This window comes from Mercenaria mercenaria, chromosome 3 (assembly GCF_021730395.1).
Source record: "Mercenaria mercenaria strain notata chromosome 3, MADL_Memer_1, whole genome shotgun sequence".
Classification (NCBI taxonomy): domain Eukaryota; kingdom Metazoa; phylum Mollusca; class Bivalvia; order Venerida; family Veneridae; genus Mercenaria; species Mercenaria mercenaria.
The window spans coordinates 102,310,887-102,333,019 of NC_069363.1; the positions used below are offsets into that span (position 1 = coordinate 102,310,887).

The window sequence follows — 22,133 nt, forward strand, 5'->3', positions numbered from 1 at the left end:
TCCAAATCAATATTTGTGTTTAAAATTGCTTTGTTTAGGTCAGTGAAGTCAAACTTTAATATTTGAGGAAAACCACAGGTGCCACTACATGTATTATTTCATCACTAGCGGACATGATAATCTTGTACAATGTATTTACATTTTTGTACGTAAACTATTCGAAATCAATGTTTATGTTTTAAATATGAAACTTAAACAGTGTCAATCATTCTGATGAAATTTATTCAGAAAGGCTGTTGTCTTGTAGGACTTATTCTGTACGGAAATGGAGCTGATCTGTCTTTGATGTACAATGAAAACAACCAGAAGTCGTTTAGATATAAGTCTGAAGAAAACAATCTTGCTATAATTCGCAGGAACGACACACTTGTTGTATTCTTCCCTAACACTGGTACCATCATTATTATATTTAAAATATTGTATGTAGAAACAAACAAAGATTAAATGTTTAATTAGACACATCTAAACGGTAATTAATGATGTTTGATGCAAGAGTAAATATATTTTTTCATTTATTGCTGCCGAAGCGTCGGGCCTGATAGAGTTACAAAACATGTGTATACCATTCTTTCTGTAGTTAATATTGTAATTACTATCTACAGTGCATTGTCAAAACTGATAAAGCAAATTATCGAAATTTATCTATATCATATTTAGGTATATCCTTGAATATTTCGGTCGGTGTCCAGATGTTATCAATTAGTGCAACTGTTCCAAAGATATTCAAGAACAAGACCAAAGGATTGCTTGGCAATTTCGACGGTGATCCTGACAATGACTTTTTCACTCCCAACGGAAGTGTTTTACCTAGTAATCTGGACGAAAAAGAAATATTTTATTATGGACAGTCATGTAGGTTTTATAACACATTTCACTTTGAGGTTATTGTTAAAATATACGTAAAAATTGTAACATATATGCACACAAGGAACAAAATGAGGGACAGTCATTAAATTTTCTTACTGTTGTTTTTTATTTCAAAGTATTTGGTGAACGCTAAAGAACATTTCAAACAATATCTAACAGCATCTAAGTAATTATCATGCATGCTTTTTAAAATTTGTGTTGGAGAATGACGTCACTCTGATATATCACACAAAGTTCAACTGAAAAAATGACGTCATACAAAAAACGCACGTTAATAAAACGAAATGGAGTCCCGTACGCCGTAGCCAAACACACCGACTTTAAAATTAGCATGCTGTCATTAAATTCTAAGTTTCTCTGACGAGATCTAAGTTTGAAAATTTGCAGATTTGTAGTGTTTGGATAGAATCATAAGTTACGGTCAGCTATGGATCATCGCTGGCCGATAAATCAAATATAAATGCAACATAACAAAAGTTCATAATATAACAACGGTTTAATTCTGATTGTTAAAAATGTAACTAAATATAAACAGTTGTACATTATTTTCAGACGCGAGACATATAACGCCCATCTTTTATCAAAATGTACATTTCATGTCTGACAGGACATATACACATTTATTTATCAACCTTTACTTATCTTTATTGTCATAACAAGCATATCATTCGGAGAGAGCCCATCTTTTATTACGTAATTATTGAAACCATAAAAAATTATTCGCACAGTCCATGAACTTTATGACAGCCCCTGCATATCATAACTTAGGATTTACCATCGTATGTACACATATTTTTGGTAATATGAGTACAAACTGATATTAATTCTGAACTTTCGATAAAAAGAAATGTTGAAAAATATACACAGTCTCATTGTTTTTTTGCAGCTTTTTTGAAGTCTTGAAATATCTCTATAAAAAACCTAAAATTGCATATTCAGGGCAGATTGGTGCGGACAGTTCCGTCTTCTACTATAGCGATCGTCTGGGCCCAGCAGATTATAGTAATGCAAGTTATATACCAAAATTTCTGATGGATGCAAATAAGACAAAAGTGGAAGAAGCTAAACGAATTTGTGGCGGAGATGAAAATGTCCAATGTGTGTTTGATTACGTGTTCACCGAAGATAAGAACGTTGCGAGACATACAAAAAATACAAAGACAAAAGCTGATGAAGCATCGATAGAAATTGGTAAACTATGTCTTGTTGAATGTCAAGACTTTCTTGTCGCGAGTTGGATCTTTTAATTTATATTTCGTTATATGTTTGAGATATGACTAGCTCTGATTTTTACGGCTCCAGCATTTACTTAATGTTTATTTTTGTAACCATTTATTTCTTAGACAAAAAGATTCCTTCATTGGATGGCTGTGATGTGTTGCACATCACAAAAGGCGACCAGGTTAGTTGTCCTTTGAAGATACCCGACGGAGAGGGACTTGAGTTTAACTTCATTGACAACACCGCTAACGCTACATATAACTCTGCAGAACGGACAGTCATATACAGACATGATAACGATTTACCTGTGACAATAAGGTAAATTTCAAACACTACAGAAAACTCAAGAATAAATATATTTCTTTGTGTTTTTAGCAAAGTCATAAAGTTTCTTCTGCATTAAAAAAACTTGAGTGTTGTCTAACCCATCAAACTCAAACACACATGAAAAATATTCATATTGATTTCATTTTTCAATATTAAATCAAAAGAAACAATAACATTATTTCTTATTGATACAACAACATTTTTATAAGCCATCTAGTTACATACAGTTCCAGCATTTTGTTAATCTTCTATCATATTCTTAATTATTTCTATGTTTAAACAAAGTGCGCATTGGTTTTCATAAGCAATTTATACTTTAGCATTTCGGTCGTAAACCAAGACAACAAATCATCAACACCATTCAGAGTAAATGTACATTTCTGTTCGGGTTGTCATGGCCACGGTGTTTGTACAGACATCATTAGAATTGATCCAAGAGAAACAGAACATTTCAAATACAGAGAATGTGATTGCGAGCCTCAATATGAAGGTATTTGCATGAACCTATATCCCCTGTATTGTCTGATTTGTCATTTTTGTATTTTGGTTTTACCTTGTGTAAATGTCTTGCGTCAATGCAATTATAGATACCCTGCTGGAGAGGTTTGTTTTTGGGAGGCTGCGTATTTGGAGAGTGGCCCATCTTTTCTGATCTTTGTTCCAGCTCTACTACTGTTTGAATATTCATAATCTAAGAAATTTCTTTATTATGAAATAACATTTAATTTATGGTGACCAATTTGTTCAGTTTTCTTTTTTTTATTCTTTTTATTGACTGTGACCTTGACACTTCGTGTCCTAACAGGTTTAGACTGTGAAGATGACTTTGACGGTTGTGCTGCAAATCCATGCTCTTTGAACAGAGAATGTACAAGTTTGACTGCAGCAGAGCAAATAGCCCGCAACAAAACTCACATCTGTGGTAATTGCCCCGATGGATTTTCTCAAGATGGAGATAAATGCATCGGTTTGTAATATTAATCCAACTTATTGTTTAAGAGTTTTAATGTTATATTGTTTCTGCAACATTCATACCGCATTTGTTTTAATTTTTTAGACTTTCTATAGATGTAAGCACTGTGTAGAATATGTAAACATAGGTTGCAGGTTCAGTGTATATCACTCGGAAGGCTTCGAAAAACACGCAAATTCATAACTTCCTTAATGTTTGTTTTCGTATTCTAATTCATTTGTGGCTTTCAGATATTAATGAATGTGAAGAAGAATCAGCTTTCTGTGAGCATAACTGCGTTAACACAGATGGATCGTTTGATTGTGTATGCAACCATGGATACCGATCAAGTTCAAAAAATAGAAGTCGTTGTAATGGTATGTGCATATCCTTTTGATGTAGTTAGAACTTTGTATCACTGTATGAAACTGTAAAATACTCTTGTTGATATAAGTCGTGTTGTGAATGTACACGGAATTCGATTTTCTTATAAATGTATTACAGTGCTTTCTATAGCTAAATCGATGTCAAGTAGTTTTGACAAAAATGCATTTATTTCATGAGTTTTCTTTAACAAATATACGATTGGCCACATGCCTCCAAGCTAACCTGATATACATCCAATGTCTATCTTACTCAGATATGTAGGTTGATATACTTTATCAGTATATGTATGCGATGTATATGGCTTTACCTAAAATATTGAATTTGAATACAAATGTAAACATTTATCGTTATTGCTGACATTATAAATTATTTCAAGTTTTACCTTTTGAATAATTATTTCAAGTTGTTTCGTTTCGTATTCTTTCTACTCTATAAATATTATACATGCCCCAGATATCAACGAATGTGATGAAGCTATGCACAACTGTACCCAAGAATGTGTGAATACAAATGGGGGATTCAACTGTACTTGTAAGACAGGTTTCACGTTTAATGTCACAACATGGACATGTATGAAAGGTATATAATTCCTATGTCTATTGATTTGACCAGTGACTGGTTTAGCATAGACGAACCGTTTGTTTATCAGTATTGTATTTAGGATATTCCAGCAGATTATTGTTTTCTGAACAAAATAAATTATATATATATATGAGCAATTATTTTCCCAGATTTCCTAAAAGGTGATCATGGTTTCGATCAAAATGGTAAAATGTTGTTTTTGGTGCGAATAGCAAAATCATTAAAAAAAGTTTCAACTATAAAGATAAAAGTGACTTTCATGATATTTATGCATGCATTAACATTGTATCCAGTAAAGCAAACATTTGATAAAAAGCTTTAAAGTACATTTTTGTTTGGTTTGTTTTCGGTTTAAAGTCGTTTATCAACAGTATTTCAGTAATATAACTAGGGGCAGTTAACCTAACCGGTGTGCCTGGGTTGTTTCTGTACCAGTACAAACCTGTATTAAATACGGAAGTAAATACCAACTTCCCCTCATGAATGACAGGTAGAGGACGAATGATTTCAGACACTTGTCTTTTCTTAAATCGTCACGGAGTTGTCATTTCTTTTCAAAATCAAAGCAAATTGCTTTTGTTAATACATACATCAGTATAATTTGTCACTTAGCCGTGTATGGCAGCTAGATCTGGATTTTTTAAAGTTGTATTGGCACAATACTGTATAAGTTATGTAATTGCTGTCAATGTCAAAAGTATTATAAATATGCCAGATTTGTAACAGATATGTAAAATAACAATTTCAGCTGATGTTAACGTTTGTGAAGAAACTGAAATTGACTGCAGTGAAACTGCTGGATGTACGATTGATGAAGACTCTAACCCTGTTTGCTTCTGTGAATCCGGATTTGAACTTTCAGAAAATGGAACTTCCTGCACAGGTTAATATTTTTTTTTAATAATTTACTTTTCAGGCTTGGAAATATGTTATGTTTTTTTTAATTATGGAATATAATTGTTTTTTTTACAAGAAAATGTAAATGAAATATTATGACAATATTGAACTACCTGTATTTAAAATGGTAGTCATGTTATAGCACAGTATTTACATTCCCCCTTCTTATTTGGTTGAAAAGGCGCCCAAAGTTATGATGACGTCGCTTTGCGGTAACGTTTCGCCGTTTGTGAGACGTCATTGAGAATAATCCTTAGATGACGTAGTTACTTTGTCTAGTGAACTAAAAGACCGGGAAGCAGATTACAATGTTAAATAGTATAGCATATGTTCAATGTATATATGAAAATGCTGTAAAAAAATGGAAAGGGAATTTAATGTAAATATAAGCAATGACATTATTAATTTTGGAGTTCATGCGAAATGAACGACAGAATAAGATCGGCAAATTATCCACGAATCGCTAGCGCAACTTTTGTATTTCTCGATAAAATTCTGTAGTTCAATTCGCATAAACTCCGAAATATATAAATCAGTTTTTTTAATAAAGCATATTTCTAGATGCGTAACACAGTTTTACTTTTTTACTATTAATCTGTATACTTTATGCTGAAACCAGTTTTTTAATAAAACTCAACTGTTTCAAATAATGGTTCTTGTATTTTATTATTTTTACATTTTCTGACAAGTTTTGTTTTTCCAATTAATAGATGTAAATGAATGTGAAAGCAATGTCTGCCCACAAAGCTGCAATAACTATATTGGAGGATTTGCTTGTTTTTGCTATGCAGGATTTAAACTTCAGGATGAAACTACTTGTCAAGGTAATGAAATAAGACACTATTTTAAATCTGTTATATAAGTCAGAACATGCAATTAAACTATTTAATGTAATATATATACATTTGATTGTTGCCGTCCTAGCCGTGAAAGACAAAAGCAATCCGTCTAGAAGACAAGCTACACGTCTGCATATTGACGTCATAATTTGACGCAATATTAAGACGTCATAGTCTATGAGCAATTTTTAGTTTAGAATATAGTTGACACTATTGCAATAAACACAAGGGTAAGCAAGAAAAATTATAAGTAAGGCAAGTGTATTCCCAACCCACGGGACAGCGTGCATAAAAACCTCGCCAGCGTTCGACTTTCAATTCATGTTGATTTGTTTCATGTAGCGACCATGAAGTCTCCACATACTCTGTGTTGTTATTATGTTCTAGCCGTTTTGTTTTATGTGGCTGGCATAGGTCTCCACGTACACGCATTCTGTGTTGTAACATTTTCTTGTCATTTTGTTTTATCTATGTGTACTTGGACTCAGTGCTGTTGTATGATCTAGTCGATTTGTTTTATATGGTAGCCATGAAGACTGCACGCACTTGGGCATTGAGTTTAAATATTTCCAGGCCGTTTTGTTTAATGCTGCGGCCGAAAAGTATACGCGTACCTTGACTTTGTGTTGTTGTATTTTCTGCACTATAGAATTCCTAGTGGTTTCCTTGGTTGCGTTCTACACTACAAATGATTTTATCAGTCATAATACAAACATCAAGTAAATTGTCAAAAACAAAGGATTTCGACGACTATCTTAACAACCAGATTGATTCGTGTCAACCCTTGAAGATCTATAAAACATCTGTACTTTTGCTCACATAATATTACACAATGCGTGTTTTTTAATCTGTGTATAGCAATGAGAGAAATAGTCTTTCAGTTTTACAGCTTAATTTATTGTGTACTGATATATTATCATATAATTTTGTCCGCTCAGTAAAAGTTGACCAATGTATATGAACGCTATTTTCTTTAAGAATGTGAATATCCGTTATGGGGTCATAATTGTAAAAACGAATGCAAATGTACCGGACAAGGAACTTTTGACTGCGACCCAGTCCGTGGCTGTATATGCAGAGAAGGTTGGTATGGTGACACGTGCGATGACGACATAGATGAATGTGACGTAAAGGCTGATCCATGCAATGATGTGAGAAAGGAATGCTTTAATGTACCTGGAGGTTACACATGCAAATGTAGAAATGGATTTACAGAGAAAAATGACGAGTGCATTGGTAAGTGGTTAATCAAAATGCTACACGCACACCGTATCTGAAGTCATAATATACATAAACTTAGCATTACCATTTTCATAAACAATAACAAACTAAAAAAAAACAAAAAATGCAGCCTTTGAAAAGTTTAGAATTAAAAACTAGTTTTACTTCTCCTCTATAGTGTGTCATCTGTTTACAGCTGGGTACATCTCACCATTGGCGTAAAGATAAAGACGTTACCAAGACCAAACATTTCTGATTAGCCCAAATGCCATATTAGCCAGATTCAGTGTATCATTTTAAAAACGATAATCAATAGTTGAATGAGATATGATGATAACATAACAAACAAATACACATTGATTTATATGACCAAATCTTTTACAAGGTGTTGATGAATAATCATAAATTTCAGACATTGATGAGTGTTCAAGTCCTTTACTTAACGACTGCACACAGACATGTGATAATACTGTTGGTGGTTTCACATGTGGTTGTTACAGTGGTTTCACAAAACACAACAGAACACATTGTCAAGGTTGCATTTTTTTTTTATCTTAATGTGATTCGTATAAATGTTTTCATTCTTACATATTTATCTGCTTTATTTTGAAGAAGTGAACCAGGTTTTCAGTTTATCAATTAAAATAATGTATATTTGATGCTTTTTTTTAATGTTCGCCGACCTCTACTCGTACGTTTGAATTACATTTGTTGAATTTCGAAATACATGTTTTTAGTTCGTAATTTTTTTCTTGCGACATTCGTATCAAATATGATATACATCAAAGTTGAAAATGTTTAAACCTTTACGCTATTCACTAGATAGAATAACTTATTTACAGTATTATAAACATTAATTCAAATAATTTATTATAAGGATGGAGTCAATTTTTTAACTTTTTGTAGTGATATATTACTGATTTGTTTGTATTAATTACAGATATTGACGAGTGTTCACTCAGACAACATAGCTGTGAACAGAAATGTCTGAACTTTCCAGGCCTATACAACTGTTACTGTCATTTTGGTTACATACTTGAAGATGACAGGAGGACCTGCAAGAAAGGTATATCTCTTTCAAATTACTTAGTTAAACTTCATTCATATAACGATTGGCAGAAATGTGACAACTTTCAAGGTCTATGAAACAGTTAGTGCAAGCTTGATTATATCATTAGAATTGCACGGAAGGTATATCCTGTTCGCATTAGAGTGCTCACTTTAACTGCGTAACTGTAAACAAAAATGTCATTTCAAGGTCTATGCCATTTCGATTACATCATTTAAGATAGCAAGAAGAATTACATGAAAGACATGTTTAGGGCCATTTTGTTACATCATTGAAGTTGGGAGTGTACAAAAAATCAGTGGACTGTGTTCTAAAGTAGATTGGTAGGAGTAAGATATATTATAAACCAGAAGTCTGTATATATATCATCACTTTAGTAGTAAATATGGGTAGTGATTAATGCATTTAAACAATGTTTTTATATAGTAATATAACAACAGTTTCAGACCCCTGTAAATCGGAGCTGAACCTCACGTGTTCCCACTACTGCGTTCTTGGGCTTGACTCCGCCGCGTGCCACTGCCGCCAAGGATTTAATCTTGCATCAGATGAACAGGCTTGCCTAGGTATATGTTTGCTTAATAGAAAATTTAGCAGGTTGAAGAATAACACAAGTGGGGTACTGTGAACATTCTTTATGGAATACTCACTGTATGGTAGCTACACTGGTAGCAGTATGGATCTGTCCCATATGGCCGCCAATGAGCAAAAAGATAATAACATAACATACGTTGTTGCTGAATTCTACATTAAACACATAATTTATAAACTGTGTAATCAGTATGCATTCTAAGATCCCATTTTATATGAAAGAAATTCTACTTTAAACCATTTAGTGGGATTTCCGTAGCCGAGTACTTCAAATCACTTGCCCATCACCGATGTGGTTTCGGGCTCACTCGGGGCGTAGAATTAATCGAGTAAGGAAGCCACCCAGCTGGATTACGGATGGTCGGTGGTTCTACCCAGGTGCCTGCACTTAAAGAAATACTGCCTAGAGGAGCTTCCTCCAGCCTGAAAAGCTGGAAAGACGCCATATGGCCTATAATTGTGTTGGTGTGACGTTGAACCAAACAGAAACGAAAGAAATTATTACGTGTTACAACTACGCAGAATATGACCTTCAGGAAGCGAAAATAAAACTTTTAGCAGACGATTGTATCTCCTGCAGTGACAATTATTTTACAGTTAAAACACTTTAAAGAAAGAAGAAAAACTATAAGTTGCACATATTGCCATTTGTTTCTATGCTGAGTGTATGGCATTAATTACAAGAATACCAAGTCAGCAATACATTGCATGTGGATAATGGTTTGGATACAACTATTCGAAAAGTAGTTAACCGTTTTGATATAACGTTGCGACGTTTTGGATAGCAATTTAATTAACGTTTCTGATTAACAAATGGATATCACGTTTGATAAACCCAGACACGTACACAGTACACTATTTCCAAAACATAAGACCTTATGATGGCCTCATTATGGGTAACACGTAACATCTAGCGATTGAAGTTAACACTAAATCTGTGAGCTAAAAGGCAAAACTTTGTGTAAAACAATGTAATAATAATTTACAATATAAAAAAAAGAAAAAAAAACTGTATCAATAATACTTCGGAGACTATACTCAGTACATTATAGTATATATAAAGGCACATTTCATAAAAGTATAATATATAAGAAAGGAACTTTGCTAGATGCATAGTTCATGTGCTGTTTTAAATGTACTGAGTAAATGTTGCGTTTTCAATTATATGAGTTACTGATGAATTGTAAGTTTGGATAATACAACTATTCATGTTCCACTTCACATAATTTGAGGTTAGCTGGTACTATATATATTCTTGTACATACATTCTTTCTACTTCAATGTGCACTGACGGCTTAGTCAGGCTGTCAGTTCTAAGGTATGTTAAAATTCAAATGATGTTTGGCATTGCCTTGCTTGGCCGTTCATCTCTCATCGTGGATTTAGAGACTGGTATTCGTGCGTAATGGGAATAATATATTTCAGTGCCTAAGGAAAATCATAAGATTAATTGGTCGCCAGTAAGAAGTGTGTTATTACATGGAATATTCAATCGATCTTGAGAGACCGTGGCGCAGTCCCCTCCACAAAGATATTTTCAGGCACATGCAAATGAAAATCTGCGAATAGATGCATAAAACTAAATCATGCCAAATAGTATACTTATAATATACTTATTCATGAGCATTACAATATCTGAACAAATACACTAGGGAAGTATTACATAATTAACGGATTAATATACGTATGAAGTTAAATTATTTAATCCCCCGCCGTGGCGGAGGGATTATAGGAATGGTCTGCGTCCTTCCGTCCGTCCTTCCGTCCGTAACAAAACCGTGTCCGGTCCATATCTCCTAAACCCCTTGAAGGATTTTCATGAAACTTGGGTCAAATGATCACCTCATCAAGACGATGTGCAGAACCCATGAGTCAGCCTTGTCGGTTCAAGGTCAAGGTCACAACTCAAGGTCAAATGTTTGAGCCTGCCATATTGTGTCCGCTCTCTATCTCCTAAACCCCTTGAAGGAATTTTATAAAACTTGGATCAAATGATCACCTCATTAAGACAATGTGCAGAACCCATGAGTCAGCCATGCCGGCTCAAGGTCAAGGTCACAACTCAAGGTCAAAGGTTTGAGTCTTCCATTTTGTGTCCGCTCTATATCTCTTAAACCCCTTGAAGGAATTTTATAAAACTTGGGTCAAATGATCACCTCATCAAGACAATGTGCAGAACCATGAGTCAGTCATGCCGGCTCAAGGTCAAGGTCACAACTTAGGGTCAAAGGTTTGAACCTTCCATTTTGTGTCCGCTCTATATCTCCTAAACCCCTTGAAGGATTTTCATCAAACTTGGGTCAAACGATCACCTCATCAAGGCAATGTGCAGAACTTATGAGTCAGCCATGTCGGCTCAAGGTCAAGGTCACAACTGAAGGTCAAAGGTTTGAGCCTTCCATTTCGTGTCCGCTCTATATCTCCTGAACCCCTTGAAGGAATTTTATAAAACTTCGGTCAAATGATTACCTCATCAGAACGATGTGCAGAAATTATGAGTCAACCATGCCAGCTCAAGGTCTTGGTCACAACTAAGGGTCGAAGATTTGAGCCTTCCATTTGGTGTCCACTCTGTATCTCCTTAACCCCTTGAAGGATTTTCATCAAACTTGGGTCAAATGATCACCTCATCAAGAACTCATGAGTCAGCCATGTCAACTCAAGGTCAAGGTCACAACTGAAGGTCAAAGGTTTCAGCTCTGTATCTCCTAAACCCCATGAAGGATTTTCATGAAACGTTGGTCAAATGATCACCTCATCAAGACGTTGTGCAGAATTCATGAGTCAGCCATGTCAGTTCAAGGTCAAGGTCACAGCTAAAATCAAAGGTTTTACCCTTTCACTATCCATAGCAGTGGCGGGGGATTTAGCTGTCTTTCAGACTGCCTTGTTTTAACGTAACATACAAGAAACCAAGAAAACAGTTGTGAATAACTATTAAAGATTTTTATGAGTATATTGTTATTTGAAACTACTTTATATGCCAATGTAATGTAACATTTTCATACATATTTTAAAAATGTTATATCTGATGGAAACTATTACTATTTTTTTACAACGTTTAATGTACATTGTTCCATTTAATAACGTAAGGTTACGTTCACCCAGTATGAATGCAGCGCAGTGTGCATTGCCAGATTTAAACGGAAGTTGTATTGAAATATGAACATACTGTAAGACATGTAGTAGATTTATTTATTCAGTTCACGTTTCTTGCAGACATAGACGAATGTTCTGATACAAAACTAAATTTATGCAGCGACAATGCAGAATGTGTAAACATAGAGGGTTCGTTTTTGTGTAACTGCCCTACAGGTTCAAAACTTGATAACGACGGTAGAACATGTTCTGGTAAGAGAATCGTTTTGTTTATATATCAAGAGAAACAACAATGATAAAATGGGCCTCCGTTGCCAAGTGTTTAAAGTCACTGATTTCAAATCACTTGGCTCTCACCGATGTTGGTTCGTGCCTAACTCTGGGCGTTGAATTCTTCATGTAAGGAAGCCATCCAGCTGATTTACAGAAGGTCGGTTGTTCTACCCAGGAGCCCACTCGTGAAGAAATAATCTACGGAGTGGCACCTGGGGTCTTCCCGTACCGTCGCCATATGACATATTATTGTGTCGGTGCGACGTTAAACCCAACAAAAATAGATAAAGTGTGATACTGAAATAATTACTTGGGTATAATCATAGCTAGGTAACTGTATGATTTCAATGCCAATTGGCTGAGTAATATTTTAATTTGCCTCACGTGTAACGATGTAAATGTTGAAAAATTCAAATACTGTATTACTATTACACTTTGTGCTGTACTGAAATTACTTTATATTGAAATTAACGTGTTTACTTTGATATTCCATAGAATGCGACCAGTATCATTATGGTGAAAAATGTTTAAAAAGATGCAGTTGCCTCAACGGATATTGCGATCGTATTACAGGTAAAAAACTATTTGACAATGCAAAAACCTATGTACTTTTTATGTTTAATGTGATTTCGATTTACATTCATAAGGCGATTTTATTAATGATATTATGCATACTCTTTGCCTTTGAAAGTATATAACTGCGTGCTATCAATTACGATTTGAATGGAAAGTTTGATCATGATAACACTATCAGTACAAATCTGAGAATGACTTAAAATAAAAATAGAAACTCAAAGGTCGCTCAACAAGATAAAAATGTTGCACTCTCGTTTTGATTGAGTCTTTTCATGGAAGTTAGAGAATGTGCAAGCTATCGTCAACGCCCTCTAGCCTCGGGTTGAGCAGAACTCAACATTTGCACATGTAACAAGTACAAAAATGCAATTTAGAAACATCCGCATATGTGTTCATACGGCGGTGAACAGCACTTTCAATGATAGATCCAATCCCATGAAAATCAGTCTATGATAACCTGTTCAAATAATGGGTTTGCCCTGAACGAAAATACAGTTGCCTGCTGTAAAGACTACAGTGGATTTTTTTTTTGTCATCCTTTGTATATAAATTATGTTTAGCACGCATACTTATTCATTGTTAGCTGTTTTATACATTGCCGTTAATATGTACATTTATCTATCAAACCAAGTTGGAATTTAGAGAATAGAAAAATCATTTCACAGAAACTGTCAAAAGACAAAATTAAGAAGTATACTATATATCAAACCCGAAACGTTCAAGTTAAAAACTAAACTGTACCATTAGCACAACAAAAATGTTGTGCTGAACGAAGAAACTACTTCAATTTTCGACGATAAGATATTACAAAAATTTTCTTCTATTTACTAAGTGTAATTTTAAATCTAATGTTTTGAATTTGCAAGGTTGTGTATGCCGTCCTGGGTGGACTGGTGAAAATTGTGACAAAGACCTCGATGAATGCTCTGGTAGTGTTTGTAAAATATCTAATACAGAATGTGTGAACACACCAGGTAGCTTCTTGTGTAGATGTAAGTCGGGCTACGAAACAGAAAATGATACATGTAAAGGTAATACTGAAAAAATATGATATCTGTAACAGAATCGTATACAAAATTTTCTATAATAATAGTAACTGGTTTTATAGGCTCTTTAGGTTAATCATAACACAATAAACTTGTTAATTTATTTTTATCTTGCACTATCTTCCTTTGCCGTCTTACTGTCATTCTTTTAACTTTCATTCTGGCACAGACGCGCACCTGAAGCAATCTTGCATATATTTGGCAAGAATGTTGACCTCAGAGTGTCATCCGCAAACCCCAGGTTCCCATCTTAAGGTCAAAGTCACACTCAGATGTCAAATTCAATAATGCCTTTGTCCGGAGCATTTCTTCTCCATGCATGAAGGGATTTTGATGTAACTTGGTACAATTATTTGCCATCATGAGACGGAGTGACATGTGTAAGAACTAGATCCATATGTCTAAGGTCAAGGTCGCACTTAGATGCCCAAGGATACAAGAATGGCAACTTTGTTCGGAGCATTTCTTCTTTATGCATAGAGGGATTTTGATGTAGCTTGCCACAAATGTTCACCATCTTGAGATGGAGTGTCATACACAAGAACCACATTACATAATTGATTTTATTATAAATAGCTGATATTGTAACTTTTTTATTACTGGTCGCAGGGAAAAATCGAGACCACATTTCCGTAGTACAACATGCATGTTACATCCAATTTTGAGGTGTATTTTGACCTATCTCTACCTGGCAAAGATTTTTGTGTGGACTAAGAATGTGTTCCAAGATTAACTTCCCTTTGCTGTTGCTATTAAAAACTTATATTGTAACTTTTTTTTACAATTGACCTTAGGGAAAAAAACCAAGACCACTTTTCTGTGGTATAACATAGATCTTACTTTCAAATTTTAGGTGTATTTAAAGGTATCTCTACCTAGTAAGGAGCTTTTTTTGTGAACTTGGAAAAACAAAAGTATTCACACCTGAAGACGCGTGCAACTAAAGTCCTTTTGGGCTTGACATCTTGCCAGTAGGCATCTAGTTGATAATTATCAACGCCTCGTTAATCAAATATTTACATTCAGCTGTTGCTGTTTAATATATTTCGTAAAGAATAAGATAGCAGCTAGCTAAAAATATAAAACGTATCTTTAGAGGTACAGATGTTGCTGTCTTTTTTTTCAGATATTAACGAATGTTCCGATGTAAAACTGAATTCTTGTGATCAGATATGCACAAATACGATCGGATCATATGTCTGTAGCTGCGAGACAGGATTTGTGTTTCGTGATGGCAAATGTGAAGGTTATTGTTCTCTTTTCGTAGATTTAATATCATTTTCCAAATAAGTTTCCATTATGATGCAGACATTATCTGTTAATGGTAGCCTATCGTAGGCTCATCTGAATAATGCAATCAAGTGGAACGACATGTTTGAAGTATGATACTGAGAAAGATATTTCATAATAAAGAAAGTGTTTGAATAAATAAATCATTTTCTTTTTTATTTATAAAATGTTGATAAGAAAAGGGATAAAAAAAAAAAGAATATGTGAATTGAAATTGTTGAATACGTTCACCATGTTTCATATCAATCAATCAATTAATTTATTTCATTATATTATAACGTAAACAGATACTGCTTCTTGTAACATACAGACAAACATATAAAAATAATTAAATTCATATTCATATTTATACTGTAAAAGCAGGATATTTCTTGTTAAATCCGGAATACTTCGCGAAATGTATGACGAGCTTGTGACATTTTATAACAATACAAGAACATTAGCGAGAAATTATACTTTTTCATTCGGTTAGGTAGCAAATATTTCGAAAATAAATCTCAGACAAAAACTTCTCGTTTTACAGAGACATGTATTAATTTTTACAAGTGCAAATATAATGTATAGGCATCTGGAAGTGACACCTTGCAGTTTAGTATATTTCCTCATCTTGTTTTCAGACCTAGATGAATGCGCGGGAAAATCAAAATTTTGTGACCAAGAATGCGACAATACAGTTGGCGGTTATAGATGTTCATGTCGGGATGGATTCCGACTTGATACGACTAACAGGCAGTCATGCATTCGTAAGATTGATTTCTGTGTACAATATTGAATAACTATTAAATATTACAATATATATATGTTCAGCTTAGGGACTGATTGAATTACTAACGTAAGACTAAATTAATGTACGACCCTTATGCCTTTAAAGTGTTTTGTGTAAATTCCGTATGAATATAGAATATAGTTTATTAAAGTGACATTGTGTTTTGCATAATCAAAATACATTGATATCATAATACATATTCTAACTCCCGGCCCAATGGGCCTATAAGTCACCTACACTGTGAACAACTATTATCATCACGTGATTTAAATATATGTGTACATTGCACATATTTGAAAGATGCAGGAATGAAAAATCTTTAAACTGAAATATTCTTTCAGCAAAGAAAAATTGTAATGAGACAGAGGAAGACGAATGTTTGATCAAGAAAGCTGAATGTATAATTATCAACGGAAAATCTAAATGCTCATGTCTTACAGGCTATACGTTTAACGACGACGGCTTGTGCGAAGGTATTAATTTGCTTTATGCATTCTCTTTAAAATTTGCCTTTTTGATAAATTTTATAAGTGATCCCAAAGGAAAATTTAGGGATGTTTTGAAGCTAAAATATTTGACATTTGTTCCCACGACATACACACCTGTATTTTGAAAAAAAAAAAAAAAACAGAGAAAAAAAAAAGAATCATATACGTAAACAACATTAAGGTGTAATGATTTTTCTGTTCACCGATCATAAAAGATATTGCATAATAACATAAAAACCCTGATATACATGGACTTTTGTTCATAAACAAAATTGTAAGAATCACTACTTATGTAAATAGATGCATGGACAATATTATTGTATAGCTAAATGATATAACCTACGATAACAAAATAAAGCAAGATAGCAAGAACCGTCTTACAGATGGGCGTTTATCTTTATAACACAAATATTATCATACAATAAGAATTTTATTTTATGACAAAACTGAAAATGTATTAAAATGTAACGAGGCAGCTGATTGGATACACGATTATAGAAACCAAATATGACTGGCTGGTGTTTGACCAGTCTATACTAATTACGGCGCTAGGGTTATTTTATTGTTTTTAAATTCAGGTTTGCTTACCAAAATGTCATTTTTTGCGGTGTCTGACCTCCATGTGACCAGATATCGACCAATTAGATATGCGGAATTTACAAAAAAAAAAAAAAACATTTTAAAATCATTTAATTCGTACTGCAGTGCTAAGGGTGCAGTGCTTTGGGATATTTTTGCTGTCATTCCGCAGCTGGCCTAGCACTGCACTTCAAACATCAAATACGTTTATGCTTCCATACTGAATTTTTGTAGTAAAATTAGTGGAATTGTATTAGTTTTTTTACCTTGTAATCGTTGTCGTACTAGCGTAATGTATGTGTGATGGCTTAATATTATTGCATTGAAAGGTACGGAATAATATGTTAAATTAAGTTATATGTATACTAGTTTGAAAATCAATATACATGTATATCAAAATGAAAAGAAGAACTTATACTACATATAGTGCATTTAAACAAAAATAATCAGTATGTTTATGCGTATTACACAGTACTATATAGTACACAGAAAAAACACGTTTATCTACACAATATATAAAGAAAATTAGGTTACTGTCTTTCTTAACTTAAGTTCATCCACCAAGTCTCCGCAAGGTTTATCCACCCCGAGGCGGCTTGCCGAGGGGAATAAACCTTTCGGAGATGAGGTGGATAAACTTAAGGGAAGAAAGAAAGTAACCTAATATTCTATTTATTCTGCAGCCAATAAAATCTGTATATAACATATATTTCCGTATAAAATATGTTCTATGCAAAAATAATCCAGATTTTCACTCACTTGTAAATTCCTACATCCTTGACTGCTTGATCAAGTTACACATGATTCCTTACAATAAGACATTTTTTCGTACCTCATGCTTTGCCTTCTGAAGTTTTGTGTATTATAAATTATCGGTGCTTACAGGGCATTCGTGTAAAAAACAAGCAGAGTGGTTTTGACTCGGACAAAATACAGTCGAAAACCACGCTTGAGGTGAATTCAAATGCCCGCAGTTTATATCTAAATTAAATCTGTTTATTTGTGTAAATTTCTAACGAAGTATGTGTGAACGTCAAAATACACAAAGTCAAGGTCGATTCACCCAGACTTTAAAAACATCACCGTACCATTCCGTGTTGAGGTGTTTACTAGGATAGAGTCAACCATTTTTAGCTCACCTGTCACAAAGTGACAAGGTGAGCTTTTGTGATCGTGCGGTGTCCGTCGTCCGTCGTCCGTCCGTCCGTGCGTCCGTAAACTTTTGCTTGTGACCACTCTAGAGGTGACATTTTTCATGGGATCTTTATGAAAATTGGTCAGAATGTTCATCTTGATGATATCTAGGTCAAGTTCGAAACTGGGTCACGTGCTGTGAAAAACTAGGTCAGTAGGTCTAAAAATAGAAAAACCGTGTGACCTCTCTGGAGGCTATATATTTCAAAGATCTTCATGAAAATTGGTCAGAATGTTCATCTTGATGATATCTAGATCAAGTTCGAAACTTGGTCACGTGCCATCAAAAACTAGGTCAGTAGGTCTAAAAATAGAAAAACCTTGTGACCTCTCTAGAGGCCATATATTTCAAAGATCTTCATGAAAATTGGTCAGAACGTTTACCTTGATGATATCTAGGTCAAGTTCGAAACTGGGTCACGTGCCGTCAAAAACTTGGTCAGTAGGTCAAATAATAGAAAAACATTGTGACCTCTCTAAAGGCCATATTTTTCAGGGATCTGTATGAAAGTTGGTCTGAGTGTTCATCTTGATGATATCTAGGTCAAGTTTGAAACTGGGTCACGTGCGGTCAAAAACATAGTCAGTAGGTCTAAAAATAGAAAAACCTTGTGACCTCTCTAGAGGCCATATATTTCATGAGATCTTCATGAAAATTGGTCAGAATGTTCACCTTGATGATATCTAGGTCAAGTTTGAAAGTAGGTCACATGCCGTTGAAAACTAGGTCAGTAGGTCAAATAATAGAAAAACCTTGTGACCTCTCTAGAGGCCATATTTTTCATGGGATCTGTATGAAAGTTGGTCTGAATGTTCATCTTGATGATATCTAGATTAAGTTTGAAAGTGGGTCACGTGCCTTTAAAAACTAGGTCAGTAGGTCAAATAATAGAAAAACCTTGTGACCTCTGTAAAGGCCATATTTTTCATGGGATCTGTATGAAAATTGGTCTGAATGTTCATCTTGATGATATCTAGATTAAGTTTGAAAGTGGGTTACGTGCCTTTAAAAACTAGGTCAGTAGGTCAAATAATAGAAAAACCTTGTGACCTCTGTAAAGGCCATATTTTTCATGGGATCTGTATGAAAATTGGTCTGAATGTTCAACTTGAAGATATCTAGGTCAAGTTTGAAACTGGGTTAACTGCGGTCAAAAACTAGGTCAGTAGGTCTAAAAATAGAAAATCCTTGTGACCTCTCTAAAGGCCATATTTTTCAGGGATCTGTATGAAAGTTGGTCTGAGTGTTCATCTTGATGATATCTAGGTCAAGTTTGAAACTGGGTCACGTGCGGTCAAAAAACATAGTCAGTAGGTCTAAAAATAGAAAAACCTTGTGACCTCTCTAGAGGCCATATATTTCATGAGATCTTCATGAAAATTGGTCAGAATGTTCACCTTGATGATATCTAGGTCAAGTTTGAAAGTAGGTCACGTGCCGTTGAAAACTAGGTCAGTAGGTCAAATAATAGAAAAACCTTGTGACCTCTCTAAAGGCCATATTTTTCAGGGATCTGTATGAAAGTTGGTCTGAGTGTTCATCTTGATGATATCTAGGTCAAGTTTGAAACTGGGTCACGTGCGGTCAAAAACATAGTCAGTAGGTCTAAAAATAGAAAAACCTTGTGACCTCTCTAGAGGCCATATATTTCATGAGATCTTCATGAAAATTGGTCAGAATGTTCACCTTGATGATATCTAGGTCAAGTTTGAAAGTATGTCACATGCCGTTGAAAACTAGGTCAGTAGGTCAAATAATAGAAAAACCTTGTGACCTCTCTAGAGGCCATATTTTTCATGGGATCTGTATGAAAGTTGGTCTGAATGTTCATCTTGATGATATCTAGATTAAGTTTGAAAGTGGGTCACGTGCCTTTAAAAACTAGGTCAGTAGGTCAAATAATAGAAAAACCTTGTGACCTCTGTAAAGGCCATATTTTTCATGGGATCTGTATGAAAATTGGTCTGAATGTTCATCTTGATGATATCTAGATTAAGTTTGAAAGTGGGTTACGTGCCTTTAAAAACTAGGTCAGTAGGTCAAATAATAGAAAAACCTTGTGACCTCTGTAAAGGCCATATTTTTCATGGGATCTGTATGAAAATTGGTCTGAATGTTCAACTTGAAGATATCTAGGTCAAGTTTGAAACTGGGTTAACTGCGGTCAAAAACTAGGTCAGTAGGTCTAAAAATAGAAAATCCTTGTGACCTCTCTAAAGGCCATATTTTTCAGGGATCTGTATGAAAGTTGGTCTGAGTGTTCATCTTGATGATATCTAGGTCAAGTTTGAAACTGGGTCACGTGCGGTCAAAAAACATAGTCAGTAGGTCTAAAAATAGAAAAACCTTGTGACCTCTCTAGAGGCCATATATTTCATGAGATCTTCATGAAAATTGGTCAGAATGTTCACCTTGATGATATCTAGGTCAAGTTTGAAAGTAGGTCACGTGCCGTTGAAAACTAGGTCAGTAGGTCAAATAATAGAAAAACCTTGTGACCTCTCTAGAGGCCATATTTTTCATGGGATCTGTATGAAAGTTGGTCTGAATGTTCATCTTGATGATATCTAGATTAAGTTTGAAAGTGGGTCACGTGCCTTTAAAAACTAGGTCAGTAGGTCAAATAATAGAAAAACCTTGTGACCTCTGTAAAGGCCATATTTTTCATGGGATCTGTATGAAAATTGGTCTGAATGTTCAACTTGAAGATATCTAGGTCAAGTTTGAAACTGGGTTAACTGCGGTCAAAAACTAGGTCAGTAGGTCTAAAAATAGAAAATCCTTGTGACCTCTCTAGAGGCCATACTTATGAATGGATCTTCATGAAAATTGGTCAGAATGTTCACCTTGATGATATCTAGGTCAAGTTTGAAACTGGGTCACGTGCCTTAAAAAACTAGGTCAGTAGGTCAAATAATAAAAAAAAAACATTTTGACCTCTCTAGAGGCCATACTTTTCATGGGATCTGTATGAAAGTTGGTCTGAATGTTCATCTTGATGATATCTAGGTCAACTTTGAAACTGGGTCAACTGCGGTAAAAAACTAGGTCAGTAGATCTAAAATTATTAAAATCTTTTGACCTCTCTAGAGGCCATATTTTTCAATGGATCTTCATTAAATTTGATCTGAATGTTTACCTTGGTGATATCTAGGTCAGTTTCGAAACTGGGTCACGTGCGGTCAAAAACTAGGCCAGTAGGTATAAAAATAGAAAAACCTTGTGAGCTCTCCAGAGGCCATATTTTTCATGATATCTTCATGAAAATTAGTGAGAATGTTCACCTTGATAATATCTAGGTAAAGTTCAAAACAGGGTCACGTACCTTCGAAAACTAGGTCAATAGGTCAAATAATAGAAAAACCTTGTGCCCTCTCTAGAGACCATATTTTTCAATGGATCTTCATGAAAATTGGTCAGAATTTTTATCTTGATAATACCTAGGTCAAGTTCAAAACTAGGTCACTATGTCAGATAATAGAAAAAACGACGTCATACTCAAAACTGGGTCATGTGGGAAGAGGTGAGCGATTCAGGACCATCATGGTCCTCTTGTTTTTTTACCGCGGCTGTCCTCATAAAATGATCTTATGTTTGAGCTTCGAACTCTTGACACAGTTTACACTGCCTATAGCACATGTACTTGAAAAAGTAGTATAAACCTCTATTGACTGAAACCTCAAATTTACACGGCAGGCAGATATCGGCCTGAAAAATGCTTAGTGGTAGGATAAATATCGTCTTACTTCTAAAACCTGGAAGTTTGTATTAATGAATTGGCTATTAGGCCTACTGAAAGGAAATTGATTATGATTGTTATATATACATCAACTAATTTATATTTTAGTGAAGTTAAATAGACTTGATT

At 34.5% G+C, this 22,133-nt stretch overlaps 1 protein-coding gene across 8 annotated transcripts in view; it reads left to right on the top strand.

The window, feature by feature from the left end:
* The window catches only part of LOC123523715 (fibrillin-2-like), an 87,474-nt gene that overhangs the window by 50,097 nt on the left and 15,244 nt on the right, over window positions 1–22,133 (top strand). For all 8 annotated transcript variants that reach the window (XR_008370376.1, XR_008370375.1, XM_053539529.1 and 5 more), the window contains 20 exons: window positions 248–391; window positions 658–852; window positions 1,807–2,058; window positions 2,211–2,406; window positions 2,736–2,905; window positions 3,221–3,382; window positions 3,619–3,744; window positions 4,208–4,333; window positions 5,085–5,219; window positions 5,944–6,057; window positions 7,051–7,308; window positions 7,706–7,828; window positions 8,234–8,359; window positions 8,803–8,928; window positions 12,173–12,304; window positions 12,821–12,898; window positions 13,768–13,932; window positions 15,074–15,193; window positions 15,855–15,980; window positions 16,345–16,476. Coding sequence is in view for 6 of the 8 variants with exons in the window: in XM_053539529.1 (XP_053395504.1) it covers window positions 248–391; window positions 658–852; window positions 1,807–2,058; window positions 2,211–2,406; window positions 2,736–2,905; window positions 3,221–3,382; window positions 3,619–3,744; window positions 4,208–4,333; window positions 5,085–5,219; window positions 5,944–6,057; window positions 7,051–7,308; window positions 7,706–7,828; window positions 8,234–8,359; window positions 8,803–8,928; window positions 12,173–12,304; window positions 12,821–12,898; window positions 13,768–13,932; window positions 15,074–15,193; window positions 15,855–15,980; window positions 16,345–16,476 (3,006 nt within the window). In the remaining 2 variants the exon portion in view is untranslated. The remainder of the gene's footprint in view (window positions 1–247; window positions 392–657; window positions 853–1,806; window positions 2,059–2,210; window positions 2,407–2,735; window positions 2,906–3,220; window positions 3,383–3,618; window positions 3,745–4,207; window positions 4,334–5,084; window positions 5,220–5,943; window positions 6,058–7,050; window positions 7,309–7,705; window positions 7,829–8,233; window positions 8,360–8,802; window positions 8,929–12,172; window positions 12,305–12,820; window positions 12,899–13,767; window positions 13,933–15,073; window positions 15,194–15,854; window positions 15,981–16,344; window positions 16,477–22,133) is intronic.